At 36.0% G+C, this 14,928-nt stretch overlaps 1 protein-coding gene across 1 annotated transcript in view; it reads right to left on the reverse strand.

Moving 5' to 3' along the window:
* Positions 1-14,928, reverse strand: part of LOC108294032 (cytochrome b5 reductase 4) — a 94,163-nt gene that overhangs the window by 11,836 nt on the left and 67,399 nt on the right. The window contains exons 12-15 of the mRNA XM_037733967.1: positions 13,279-13,401; positions 11,560-11,754; positions 3,439-3,579; positions 1,515-1,667 (exon numbers count right to left, since the gene is read on the reverse strand). Coding sequence (XP_037589895.1) covers positions 1,515-1,667; positions 3,439-3,579; positions 11,560-11,754; positions 13,279-13,401 — 612 coding nt within the window. The remainder of the gene's footprint in view (positions 1-1,514; positions 1,668-3,438; positions 3,580-11,559; positions 11,755-13,278; positions 13,402-14,928) is intronic.

A 14,928-nucleotide genomic window follows, 5' to 3' on the forward strand; every position in this document is an offset into this window, starting at 1 on the left:
ACACCTTGGGAACAGAAGCAAGAAAAGAGGTTTTTAAATCTTAATAGATTTCATTATAGTTCTGTATTCATTCTTTCAAAGTACATTTACTGGCTGGGCATGGTGGCTCAGACCTGTGATCCCAGCACTTTGAGAGGCTGAGGCGGGCCAACCACCTAAGATTAGGAGTTTAAGACCAGCCTGGCCAACATAGTTAAACCTCATCTCTACTAAAAATACAAATATTAGCTGGCATGGTAGTGTGTGCCTATAGTCCTGGCTACTTGGGAGGCTGAGGCAGGAGAATCACTTGAACCCAGGAGACAGAGGTTGCAGTGAGCTGAGATCAAGCCACTGCACTCCAGCCTGGGTGGCTGAGCAGTCTCAAAAACAAAATAAACAAACAAAAAAACAAAGTACATTTACTGACAGCTTATTATGTACCAACTGCCTTGCCAGGCGTTGAAAATATAAAGATAAGTAAGGCCATTTCTGCTCTTAAACTCAAAGTCTTGTAATGAAGGAATATATTTACTCTTATAATAGAGCTATGAACAAACTGTTAGTTATTGGGGGTTTCAGGGGAGGAGGAGGGCTCCATAAAGTGATATTATGCTTGATTCTTTTTATTTTTATTTTTACCATTATTATGTTCTGAGACCGAGTCTTGCTCTGCCCAGGCTGGAGTGCAGTGGTGTGATCTTGGCTCACTGCAACCTCTGCCTCCTGGATTTAAGCAATTCTGGCTCAGCCTCCCAAATAGCTGGGACTATAGGTGCTTGCCACCAGGCCCAGTTAATTTTTGTATTTTTAGTAGAAATGAGGTTTTCCCCATGTTGGCCAGGCTAGTCTTGAACTCTCGACCTCAAGTGATCTGCCCACCTTGGCCTCCCAAAGTGTTGGGATTACAGGCATGAGCCACCGCACCCAGCAGATGTTGAGTCTTTTTAAAAAAGCGCTTGATAAGGGGTTGATGGGCATCTTGGGTGTGGAAACTGCATATACCTGTGTATGAGGATAACGAATCTGTGAAACTGTGAGTAGCACAAGTATTTTTGTATAGCAAGAGATGAAGCTAGAGAGATTATCAAAGTTTACATAGGCCATGCAGTATAGGTAATGGGGACCCATCAGAGGTTTCAAAGCTGCAAAGCAGCTAGGCTCAATTGTGACAAAATGGTTAGAAGCCAACAAAGAAATGATGAAGGCTTACTATATAGAGTGGCAAAAGAGGTAGCTGAAAAAGTCACTGAGATGTAGCCTCAACAGGACTTAGTGGCTGACTGGACTGGGAGAGAGAAAGTGGGAAGAATCAAGAGTCTCCAGAGGGGATCAAGATGAACAGTGATGATGCAAGTAATAAAAACAAGGAATATGGTGTATGGGCATGCTGGGCGGGACAAAGAGAAGATAACCTTGGTTGCAGACATGTTGAGTTAAAGATATTTGATAGGCTCCTACGTGGAGATAACTAGAGAGCAATTTGATCCAACCTACAGCACAAATGAGGTTTAAAAAAATGTAAAAACACTAACCAATCTGAAGACGATCAAGCTCTGGTGTGAAGAGTCCAGTGGGATAGATTTTTATCAAAAAGTAGACGTATTTATTGTTGGGAAGAACTGGTTCCTTGAACTCTGAGAATAAGGAACCAGATACAGGTGTATATGGCTTTACTATTTCTGTACCTAGAAAAAAAAAATCGTAACAAAAAATTAAATTCTAAAATTCAAAAAAATCTCTTAATGAAGATGAAACATACAAATTTCCTGATACTATCAGTATATATTTAAAACTATATATCTAATGGGTATATAATTCTAATGATTATTCTATATGTATATAGTATATATATGTATATATACCCCAAGTCTAATGTGCTGAAATAATTTTTACCAATCAATATTGTACCCATAATGTAAATGATCTGTTTTTATTATGTTTAGTCTAATCTAATAGAAATACATGGTAATAATTTTAGACAATCATCTATTCCATCAGCAAATAAACTTTGTAATGGGCCACAACAAAAATGGCATCAAAAGTTTACCATGGAGATGTAAAAAAAAAAAAAGTATTTACCTAACAATTTTGATTATACACCAAATTTTTTAAAATGGAAACTGATGACCAATGGGATCATTTGGAGGACAAAAAAGAAGAAATTTCACTTTTTACTTTATGTACTTTAAATGGTTTTAATATTTTAATGCATTATATATTACTTTGGTAACTGAATAAAAAGAATGTTAATCCAGCTACTTCTAAGAATATATTGATTTCTTTTTCTTTTTTTTTTTTGAGATGGAGTCTCATTCTGTCACCCACAATGGAGTACAATGGCATGATCTTGGCTCACTGCAACCACCGCCTCTTGGGTTCAAGCAATTCTCCCACCTCAGCCTCCCAAGTAGCTGGGATTACAGGCACCTGCCATCATGCCTGGCTAATTTTGTTATTTTTGTGGAGATGGGGTTTCACCATGTTGGCCAGGCTGGTCTTGAACTCCTCCTAACCTCAGGTGATCCTCTCGCCTCAACTTCCCAAAGTGTTGGGATTACAGGAGTGAGCCACTGAGCCCAGCCAAATATATTATTTTCTTAAAAAGCAAAATAAGTAAGAATTCATTTTATATTTTTAGGTAGCCAAATTCCAAAGAGAAGAATCACCACTGTTTAAAAGACCAAAATTTTATGCTTGGCTCATAAAATTACATAATACATATATAAATTAAAATGCAGTGGCAATAACTGGAGAAGATACCAGCTCTTGAATTAGGTAATCTGGCATTAGTGATGAAAAAGAGAAAACCTTAATAGTGCCCCATCATAATATATCGTATCTACAAAGACCCAGCTAGTAACATTTTAGACTCATTTCTGGAGATACTACAGCTGACAGGAGAAATTTACTGTTTGCAGCTTCAAAAGGCCAAGAAAATGTTGGGCATCAATAAGAAGGGTATTCAAAACAAGTGAGGTAAGAATTCATATTTATACATTTATAGAGCTTCTTATACTGGTAGCACATATAATAAAATCATTTCTCATCATTCACTCATTTTAAATTTTATAGATTCAACTTCATAAATGATACAATCCTAAGTAGCTACTAAAAGATGCCAGTATGAGCTTCTAGTAGTTGTCTTCATGGAGGACTGTTTGCGCAATCTCTCATCTCTTTCCTTTAGGGTTTTGTTAGTAGGAAATTACAATGCTGGTGGAACCATCTCTCTAAACTACTGGCAATATCTTTGTTCCATACGATAATGTGGTACAGCTATAGTTCCAACATGTAGGACATGTTCCAGTCACAAACCTAGATTCTGACTCTCACTAAATCTAGCTGCCTGGAAACACTTATTAATAACTTAAATGGTTCTTTTCTAGGGAGAATAGTACTGATTTTGAACTGCTTATAAAAGAGGAAAACATGTCCCAAAGCCTCTATTTACCTTACCTGTAATAGATAGCTTGAGGTAAACATGTTGCCCAATGGGCACTTGAAGATGAGTGCTTGGTGGCAGCATCAAACAGAAAAGCCTCGTATCATGAGTAACATCTTCCTTGGAAATTAACTGGCATTTTCTGTAGTACAAACCTAAAAAGTGATTCATTTTCTCTTACCGATACATAAATTAATAAGAGGTAATACTAAACCACTAAGAGAAAGCATACACTCAGCTTTTGTTTTCTAGAAAGCTTCAATTTCACTAAAATGCCTACACATTTTAAAAATTCATCAATAAGATTAAATTTTCCATTTTATTTCCTAAGATATTTGTTGTCCAAGACCTGTAAATACTTCTATAATTTGAAACATGAACTTTATGAGTGTTATTCCCTCATATCTGTTATTAGCATATTAAACCATTATGTTCTAAAAAATAACCTAATTTTATTTGATAATGAATAAATTTACATTCTAAAGTCTTTTTTTTTTTTTTTTTTTTTTTTTTTTTTTTTTTTTTTTTTTTTTTTTTTTTTTTTTTTTTTTTTTTAAAGACATAGGGTTTCACCATGTCTCCCAGGCTGGTGTCAAATTCCTGGACTCAAGCAATCCACCTGGCTCGGCTTCCCAAAGTGCTAAGATTATAGTTGTGAGCCACTGTACATTCTCAAGTCTTTTCTTACACAATGGAAAAGTCCTGAAACTAAAGCCTTTAAGGTTTAACAATAATAGTACTATTAAACAATTTTAGAAGATCTCTTTGACAAAGGCAAGAAAAATATACATTCTTGTGTCTCTATGCTTCTATGTATGCATTACAGATATGATCAGAGAACATTTTAAAAATGATTGAAACAAAAACTTCTATGCTGGAAGGTGTAGATTTTGGTATCTGGAAAATTAATTCAAGTGAAAAGCTTCAGATGCTAGGATTAGGACTATGGTACTAATATACAAGTAGATAAAAGGAATCAAATATTTCAATAAATACTAGAAAAATTTGAAATTAATATCCCAAGCTCAGAAAATATTGTTTGTATACAGAGTAAATAATACCATTCGAATTAGAAGAATTATAGAAGTTCTGAAAGAATTAAGAGTTTCACTTGTAAATTCTCTTTGAACATAAACTGCATATCAGAGTAATGTGAAGATATTAACTTTTTATTTCCTCTCTCCTTAAATAGTATTTACATAGATGTAAAGGAATGAACCCTGATACCACATTTCTTATTCTAGTTATTCTCTCTTTTTTAACCCAAAAATATTCAAGTAGGTGCAGAAATATTTTCTCCAGATCTTAGAAAATGAAGGTCCCACAGCTAATAATCAGTGCTTAGTGGGAAACTGAAATTCACATATAATCTTAAGAAAACATTTTAGCCACATGTGAATCCAACTTCCCTTTTCCCTTTTGCTCCCCACAGATCAGTTACTCAATTTTCCACCTGCTATCATGGTAGCAGTAAGTACATAAGCTTCAAGTACATCATTTCATGCAAAGACCTTGGAGTGCCACTAGAGGTCATCTCACTCTAGTGCCAGGGCACAGGCTTGTACCAGATTATGGCTAAGAGCCCACTCTAAAGTTATCCTGGAAGGCCTAACAAGTACTGGACTAACTAAAGGGTCAAAAGACATAGGCCCATGCACAAGGAGAAATGAAGGTGCAAATGATCTCTTTATTTCTTTTTCCAGACCCTTTCTACATCCCACAGTAAGAATACAACTAGAGACCCACATACTATATACCTATAAATACTTGACAGTTATAAATCTGACAAATAATTGTCAAAGTATGTTCTATGCTCTATCTTGAAATATATACTTTCACAGGGTCCTAGAAGGCTAGGTTCAAATTCAGGATTCTTAAACTCCTCAGAGTATCAGCAAGATGAGAGAGGAATGAGAGACCTGAACTCCCACTGCCTGCCTACCTTGTCTTCTTGTTCTTGGCTCTCTGACAATGACGAGGGGCTCAAATGGGTATGGACACATTAACCCACAGGCTCAAGCTCATGCACTAGCTTTCCACATAAACAGCCCTGGCCACTCCTTGGATAGAAGTAGATTTGGGATCATTTGGGCAGGGAATTCCACACTCTAGATACCTGGAGTGTGAAGTTGAAAGAAACAGAATGAGCTCCAGGTGGATACTTCATGGCCTTGCAATACTCCTCATCTTGTGGGAGGGGAGTAGCTGGAGATAGTCACATAGGGCTCTCCATGTGTGGAACCCAGTGAAGGTGCCCCTCTTGCCCAGGTCTAAGGGCCATAGTGTTTTCCTCTAATAAAATCTAGTGCATATCATCTTGATAACTTTACAACTGGATGAAAATGCTCACCTTCTGGATTGACAATTTCTACTCTAGTATTTGCTAGAAAAGTTTGCTATAGTAAGTATGCAACTCTACAACCATATTTAAAACACAAGGAAATCCTGGGTTACAGTGATTTACTGACTTTCCTTGTTAGAGAGTTGACACAGCATTCTTGTTATTTAACATTACTGAGATAATTTCAATATTTTACCCATAATTTCAAAAGAGCATCCTAACTATAGGTTCTAAGAGTTTTAACAAAGATTTAAGGACGTTTTCATGGTTCAATTGCATCAAGGAGAAAGATAGCTCAGACAGATGGGAACTGCAGCATATGAGAAAAAAAAGTATAAAGCAGATGGCACTGACTACTTCAGTCTGCACAATGCCATTATTTAACGGTTGGGTTTTTGCCTTTCTAAGCACAGATAATTATAAGAGAAATGAGAAACTGAAAATAAAGACAGTAAAACAGAAACATAAGACAGAAATATTACTGTCCTAAATGCCTAATCTATTTGAATTAAACACATACAATTAATACTGAGATACTCAGGGTAAGGTGGAAACACTGAGGATAACATGACTATTTGGACATGCTCTTTTCTTAATGTTAAAAAAAACTGTACTTTCCTTTCTAAAAAACAGAATTTCACAAGGCAAAAATAGAAAACACAGGCAAACTCTTTAACGGAAGACAGAAGAGAAAGAGAAGACTGGACTAGGAGTTCCCACTGCCTTCAACTGGCTTCTCTTTCTTGCACTTAGTACACTTTTAAAGCACTTGCTCTTATTTTCCCTGCTGGAAACAGAAGCTTATAGAGGTTAAAAAGCTTGTCCAACATCTCAGGGAAGCCAGAAAAGATGTGGGATGGAGTATGAAACTATTAGGGTTTCCTGCCCAACTCAGTAGGCCTTGTTTAGAAAGTTTGAGAACATGGTTAGTAATTATCAGTAGTAGCCAATCACTGTAGCCAAGTTATGGATGCAATGGAAACGCTCTTGAAGGAAATTAAAAGTGCTACTTTAGTGAGGACATGAATCACATAAAAAAGTGAAATAGCCTTATTGGTGATATGCAGAAAGTCTGAGTGGTCTGCAGATGAAACTAGCCAGAACATTGCCTTAAGCCAAAAACCTGATCCAGAGCAAGGTCCTAACTCTTCAATTCTAGAAGAGCTAAGAGAAGTGAGAAAGTTGCAGAAGAAAAGTTGAAAGCTAGAAGAGGCTGATCTACGAGGTTTAAGGAAAGAAGCCACCTTCATGACACGTATCTCTACCAGAGTTCTTGGGTAACTAGGTGCATTGTCAATGAATGGTAATAATTTGAAAGGAATCTTTCTTTCCATATAGTAAGTCTCAACAGTGGGCTTCAAATATAGAAGACTCACCATTCCAGATGCCATTAAAAACATTTGAGATTTATGGGAGGCAATCAAAATAGCAATATTAACAGAAATTTGGAAGGTGATTCCAACTCTTATGGATGGCTTTGAAGGGTTCAAGACTTCAGTGAAGGAAGTCACTGAAGATGTGGTGGAAATATAGGAAAAGAATTAGAATTAGAAGTGGAGCCTGAAGATGTAACTGGATTGCTGGAATGTCATGATAAAACTTGAACAGATGAGGAGTTGCTTCTTAGGGATGAACAAAGAAAGTGTGTTCTTGAGATGGAATCTACTCCTGGTAAAGATGCTGTGAATGTTGTTGAAATGACAACAGAGAATTTAAAATGTTACATAAACTCCGTTGACAAAACAGGAACAGAGTTTGAGAGGACTGACTCCAATTTTGAAAGCAGTTCTACTGTGGATAAAACGCTATCAGAGAAATCTTTTGTAAAAGGAATGGTCAATTGATGTGGCAAACTTCATTTTTTCATAAGAAATTGCCACAGCCACCCCAACTTTCAGCAACCACTACCCTGATCAATCAGCAACCATCAACATTGAGCAGGACTCTCCACTAGCAAAAAGATTATGATTCACTGAAGACTCAGATGATTGTTAGCATTTTTTAGCAATATATTATTTTTTAATTAAAATGTTTAAGTTGTTTTTTAGACATAATGCTATTGCACTTAATAATGCACAATGTAAATGTAACTTTTACATACACTGGGAAACCAAAAAAATTGCGTGACTTGCTTTATGGCGATATTCTATGGCGATGGTCTGGAACCCAACCTTCAATATCTCCAACATATGCCTGTAAGTGGCTGATGACATATCAAAAATGTGACACAATTTATTTTTTTTAGAATCTTCTTTCCTAAGACTAATTGACTGGGTTATTTGTTGCCAAATCTTTAAAACTAGCTTTGTTTGGTGATCCAAGTCTCCATATTAAAGGCAATATCAATTAAGATAAAATGCTAATGTTACCTTAGATGTAGAAATGGCAATTCAATTATTTACCGATTTCTGACCCTTAATAGAGAAGTTCCTCAGCCATCTCTTTCTCTCTCCTGCCTCTTTCTCCCACACACACCCCACAGTAACTCACTCATAATCTTCATTTCCAGAAAGAAAAAAATTAATTTGAACTATCACACTTATAAATTATATTGGTTCAATTCATACACTTTAAAGTATTGACCTACTGCATTCAGATTGAAGGTAAAAATGAAAGTTTATCTTCTCTGATTGATGTTCTTCACTATATATGAATCCTTAATGTAAGTATATTCTAGATTTGACATGAGAAAACATTATATTAAAATTTTTTCAACTTATATGCTTGTTTTCAAACAAATTATTTTAGCTAAGAAACTAGTAAGATGGAGCCAGCATGCTATTATCATAAAGTCAATAATTACAGTAGTACATATTGAAAATCTAGGAACCACATGATTGGCTATAAATCTTTGAGGCTACTCAAAGCAAGTTAATTATAATACATTGCTGATGTAAGCATTTGGCTTCTCTGGTGAATAAAATAACCTACAGTTTTTGACATGATTTAAGGAGAAGAAAGGAGAAAGATGAAATTATCTTTGCTAATGCAGTGAACTAAAAATATCTCCTAAACTCCAAGTCATTTTCCAAAGTGGAAAAGTTCCTTCACTGAAAAATACATTATAGTTCCAATTTCAACCAAGAAAGCTAAACCTTTCTTTTTTTAAATGGTGGTTCAGAATTCAAGAAAAAATTTACAGCAGAAATAAAAGAATGAATGAAGAGCCTCAAGAAATTACAGAGAATATTTGAATGACGGTCGTTCTAACTAGTAATTCCAAGTGGAAGTCAGCCTTGGTTCTCAGTATCATTTATTTCTTGGACTTAGCTTTTACCTGGTTTGCTATGAGTTTTCAGTCACTAGATAAGTCAGATAATTTCAGGGAAACATATTTCACTCAAAAAATATCTCTTTTCATTTGCATTGTCCCTATTCCATTCTTTTCTGATCTGCGATATCACACTATTATTTCTCTATGTCCTCTCTCCCTACCTAATACCAACAAATTCAGACCTCTTGCTCTGGTAAAATGAACGCATTTGAACTTTCCTATATGCTACTTACATTTTTCTCTCCCTCCACTCAGCAAAATGCCTGGCACAATATGCAACCAGTAATGATCTGTAGCTCTACCTAGAAAGTCCCACATATTTTTTGGGGGCTTTTTTTCTAAAAGCCATGAACCTCACTTTGAAAATACTACTTCAAATTCACTTCTTTGAGGCAGTCATTCCAGACCATCTGTGTCTATTCACTTGGGGCTACCACAAAACATGTTTAGTTTGTATCGTATAACTTGTCCTTGTTGGGCTGTTTCCTTATAAAAGTATTCTTCAATCTCATGTTTGCTTATGTTCTGTCTTCCACTTGGGAAACTAAAGTTTTCATGCTGTTTCATTCCACAGTGCCTAAAATAGTCTTCCACACACAATGTGTACTCAAAATAAGGCTGCCTCAAACTTTTCTGAAAACTGTCTACAAATATATTTTCATAATTGTGAATTAAAAAGAAATACTTACTGGTCTATGCACCTGGTTCCTGACATAGAACTCCTAAAATCCTTGTAAACAGAGGCACTACAATAATCTTCTGTTCTAATATTTGGGTCTTCAACCCTGGTTCCTGACATTGAGCTCTTAAAACTTTTTGTAATTTCCTAAGTACTATGAGAGCCTTAAATGCAACTCCTAAATCCCTGAAATTTCCTGGGAGCTAGGAGCATCTTTTGTCTTAATGGGTAGACTCCTGGTAGGCTCCTGGAAAGCCTCAAGATGGGAGCTGGCTGCCTGGGAAACCAACCATGTGATCAGAGGATTGGAACCCAAAGCCCCTTTCCCAGACATCCGGGGACAGGAGAGGCTGAAAGTTGAGCTGCTCACCAATGGTCAATGATGTAATCAATCACACATACATAATAAAGCCCCCATAAAAACCTAAAAAGACATGGTTTGAAGAGCTTGTGGAAAGCTGAACACATGAAGGTGTTTGGAGGGTGATGCAATCACTGAGGTCATGGAAGCTTGGCACCCCTCTTCACATAGTTTGCCCCCTATGCATTTCTTCCATCCAACTATTTATCTGTATCCTTTATCCTTTATAATAAATTGATAAACTTAAATGTCTCCCAGAGTTTTGTGAGCCATCCTAGCAAATTTTTGAATCCAAGAAGGAGGTTGTGATAACCCTGATTTATAGGTGGCTGGTCAGAAGCATAGGTCACAACCTGGAATTTGCAACTGGTGTGTGAAGTAGGGGGCAGTCTTGTGGGATTAAGCCTTTGACCTGTGGAGTCTACCCTGAACTCCAGGATGCATCAGATTTGAGTTGAATTGTAGGACAGACAGTTGGAGTTGCTGTAGAGTTGGTTGTTGGTGAGAAAAAAATCTTACATTTTAGTGTTCTGAGTTGAGCGGTAAGACTGGGAAAAAGTTTGATTCTTCCTATCTCATGCAATAATTTAAAATATGTATGATAATTCTATATATTTAAAGATGATAGACTGAATACATGCAGTTAGTTCCTTTTGAATTCCCTAAAATAAAAACAAAGAGGGTTTTTGTATGTGTGCTTGGTTGTTTATTAAGGCATAAGCCCAGACAGAAAGAATAGAAATCAGAGACAAAAGCAACAAACTTTAGGAGCTGACAAGGCAGAGAGAAGACTGGTAAATGACTCAACAGACCCAAGATAGCTAAATGGTAAGCAAGAAGTGTAGAAAGCCAAGAGCCAACATGTTTATAATACAAAATTCCTTTAAGGCTCAGAAACCAGCAGGACCAAGTACCTGTGGCATCAGAGTCAAGGTAGAATTAAAATTACCTTCTCAATAAAAGTTCATTTAAGAAGCTTGGATAGGTCTTCCCATTCCCCTGATGTCCTCCCCTACTTAGTACAGCCACATGACTGACACTTTCCCATATCAGCAAAATATAAGAAGTCTGCTCTCTAGAGGGTAAAGAGAGGGTCTTTGGATTGGATCTATGCTATAGACTGAATCGTGTCCCCTCACCAAACATATATGTTAAAGTCATAACTCCCAACACCTCAGAATATGACTATAATTGGAAATAGGGTCTTAATTTAAAAGGTAATTAAGGTGGCTCTAATTGACCATGACAGGTATTTTTATCAAAAGAGGGCATTAGGACACAAACACACAGAAGGAAGTCCATATAGAGAAACAGGGAAAAAGGAGGCCATCTACAAGCTAAAGGGAGAAGTCTCAGAAGAGATCAACTCTGCAAAAGACACTCAGTCTGTGGTGGTTTGTTACTGCAGTCCTAGCACACTAATATCACATTAAAAAAAAAAAAAAAAAAAAAAAAAAAAAGGAAATGAAGTGACGCTTACAGATATACCAGAAGCTAGGCCCAGCCTTCTTCCCCACATGGCTTCTGAAATGCTGGGTACAAGGTAGAAGATTGTTCACTCTAGGGACTCTTGGCATTGGACTTTTCCAAAGAAATGTTCCAGCCATATAGTGAATATAACTGTTGACAAGACACACCCACATGCACAGTTTCCAATTAGTTTTACAGTCCCACCCTGAAATATGAGCAGATAGTAAAAGATTAGGAAACATTCAAAGAAAGCATTTAATATTAAAGACACCATAACAAACAACAAACTTCAAGGACACAGAAGTTATACAGTGAGAAGAAAACATTATCAGTCATTCTCTAAAAGATAAGTTAATAAGAATAAGATGCTAAAACAAAAGAAAAGAAATCAAAGGAGTTATAGAAGTTAAAAATATGAGTAGAAATGAGTAACTCAACAGAAGAGCTAGAAGATACAGCTGAAGACATCTCCCAGAAAGTAGAACAAAAGGACGAAACTGAAAATAAGAGAGAAATGATAAGATAATTAGAAGACTAGTTGAGGAAGTTCAATATGTAGAAAGTTAAACAGACCATGGGAAGAAGAAAAACCAACAGTAATTTCCAAGACCTGAAGGTCATAAGTTTCCATATTGAAAAGATAGCACAAAAAATGTACACCCAGCATAAATGATGAAAAATGATCCATGTTCTGGCACATCATTGTGAAATCCAAAACACTTAGAACAAGGAACAAATATTACCAGTTTCCAAAGAAAAAATACAGGATGTGTTCACTTTGCAAAGTATCAAGTAGAGCACTTCTATTTTGTACCCTTTTCTATATATATGTTAAAATTAGGTAAAAAGCTTTTTGGAAATGAAAGGAAATGAATGGTATCATCTTTTAGAAAAGATATGGTTTGGATCTGTGTCCCCACCCAAATCTCACCTTGATTTGTAATCCCCAGGGTTGGAGGTGGAGCCTGGTAGGAGGTGACTGGAGCCTAAGGGTGGATCCTTCATGAATGGTTTAGGACCACCCTCTTAGTGTTGTTCTCCTGACAGAGTTCTCACAAGATCTGGTTGTTTAAAAGTGTGCAGCACCTCCTTCATCTCTCTCCTCCTCTTACCCTAGCCATGTAAGGTGTGCCTGTTTTCCCTTCACTTTCTGCTACGATTGTAAGTTTCCTGAGGCTTCCCCAGAAACCAAGCAAATGTCAGCACCATGCTTTCTGTACAGCCTGTGGAATCATAAGCCAATTAAACCTCTTTTTTAAATAAATTATCCAGTCTCAGGCATTTCTTTATAGCAACATGAGAGCACACTAATATAAGAAGTAAACTGAGAAACTGTTTTAATTAAGTAGAAAAATAGTAAACATGTCTTCCTTAACAGGAAAAATATCAGACACACAAAGCATAAACTTAAAGTTTTGTGTCTTTCACAAAAGAGGAACTGAAATAGTAAATGGTTGATCAACAGTCTAAGCACAAGTGGGTTTCACCATTCAGGTATCATTATGTAATGAGTTTGCTATGCTTAAATATTAGATAGAGTCTGAAATTTAACTTCTATGGGGGAAAAAAAAGCAGGATAACAGACAAAATGTCCCTTTCAAACTCCCTAGAAGTAGATACAAGGACCCTTCAGCTCATTTCAAAGTAGCCTTCCAAACTCTGGTACACACATGCAGCTAACAACAATTTCATGAATATGAAATTAACATTATAAAAGAATACAGCATACCCGTATCTTTCCTTGGAATAAGTGAATGATGATTCTCCAGGGGATGGCCAAGAAAGTTCCAAGAAGTATTCTCTTTTTTCTTTAGAACAATCTCTATTTTTCCCACACTTTCAATAACCCGCACTGAAAAGAAGATAAACTCCATTTGTATTCATCAATACTAAATACAGGGTTTTATTTTAAAACCAGTATTTCTCACACAGTACAAGTGTCCTGATCTAATATGAATGGCACTGATTATTAGCTGGATAAATAAGATTTTGTTTACATATTCAATCACAATCACAATTGTTTATGCTTTATATGGTATTAAAGACAGCTTATTTTTATTTATTTTTTATTTTATTTTATTTTTTTTGAGACAGTGTTTTGCTCTTGCTGCCCAAGGTGGAATGCAATGGAGCAGTCTCAGCTCATTGCAACTGCTGCCTCCCAGGTTTAAGCAATTCACCTGCTTCAACCTCTCAAGTAGCTGGGATTACAGGCTAGTTTTGTATTTTTAGTAGAGGATGAGTTTCTCCACATTGGTCAGCCGGGTCTCGAACTCCCAACCTCAGGTTATCTGCCTGCCTCGGCCTCCCAAGTGCTGGGATTACAGGCATGAGTTTCTGTGCCCAGATGCTTAATTTATTTTTTTAACAGATTCAAATTAACTTCTTTCTAACTAATTTATTAAGGGCCAAACTACTATGTATTGCTGGTTTTCAAACAAGCTCAAATATAGCCATGGCAACTAACTGATACAAAGCTTAAAAAAAAAAAAAAAGAGCTGAGATGTACAAATTAGCTATTGAATGCCCCCACAAAAGCAAATTACATTTTTTTTAATATTCCTTTGTGAGAATTTGAAGGATTCTTATGAGTAAATTCAGTAGACTAATCCTGAGCCTAATAAACACAAGAATAGTTTCATGAGAATGAGTTCCTAGTAAACAGTAAACTAATGAAGTGCATGTAAATTTTTGATAAAAATATTTTAGATTATCTTATTTTTTGAATAATTAAAATGTTTACAATATGTGGGTATAATAATAAAACACATGCTTTCATAAGCTGATTTAAATTTTATGAATTGAACATGCTTTTATATTTTTCTTCAGAGACAACATTCTGTTCTCCCTCACTGTAAACACAAAACCCAGTGACAATTTAACAGCTTTTAAAGATAGATGAGTCAAATGAATTCAATTTGATGAGCACTGATTTGAAGCTTAACCAAAATAAAAACATGTTCTTTGTCTTTAAAGAGCCTAATCTATATAATTTACAGAATCTACTATGATATATGGAAAAGGGGAAACATTGGACCAGTGTAAGGTACGCTGACAGTACTTGAAAACAAGAAAACACCATTCTATAATCAGTCTTCTATTGTTAATATGGTAACATGCAGCTGTGTAAAACCTTGCTGCATGTTTACATGCAGCAATATTCATAATTTAGTATGCTCTGTCAACATTAAACATTTAAGTATATAGATGAAAGAAAATCTGTCTAATATAGTGTATTTCTACAAACTGTATGTCAAGAGTAGGGCAGATATAAGGAAGGAAGAATAAAAAGCAGACAAAAATTTTTTTTAAAGGAGAAAAAAAGTGTTTAAAGAGATCAAAAGAATAAGGGGGTCCAGCTTGGGCAACATGGTGAAAC

The sequence above is a fragment of the Cebus imitator genome, unplaced genomic scaffold, assembly GCF_001604975.1.
Source record: "Cebus imitator isolate Cc_AM_T3 unplaced genomic scaffold, Cebus_imitator-1.0 Scaffold558, whole genome shotgun sequence".
NCBI lineage: Eukaryota > Metazoa > Chordata > Mammalia > Primates > Cebidae > Cebus > Cebus imitator.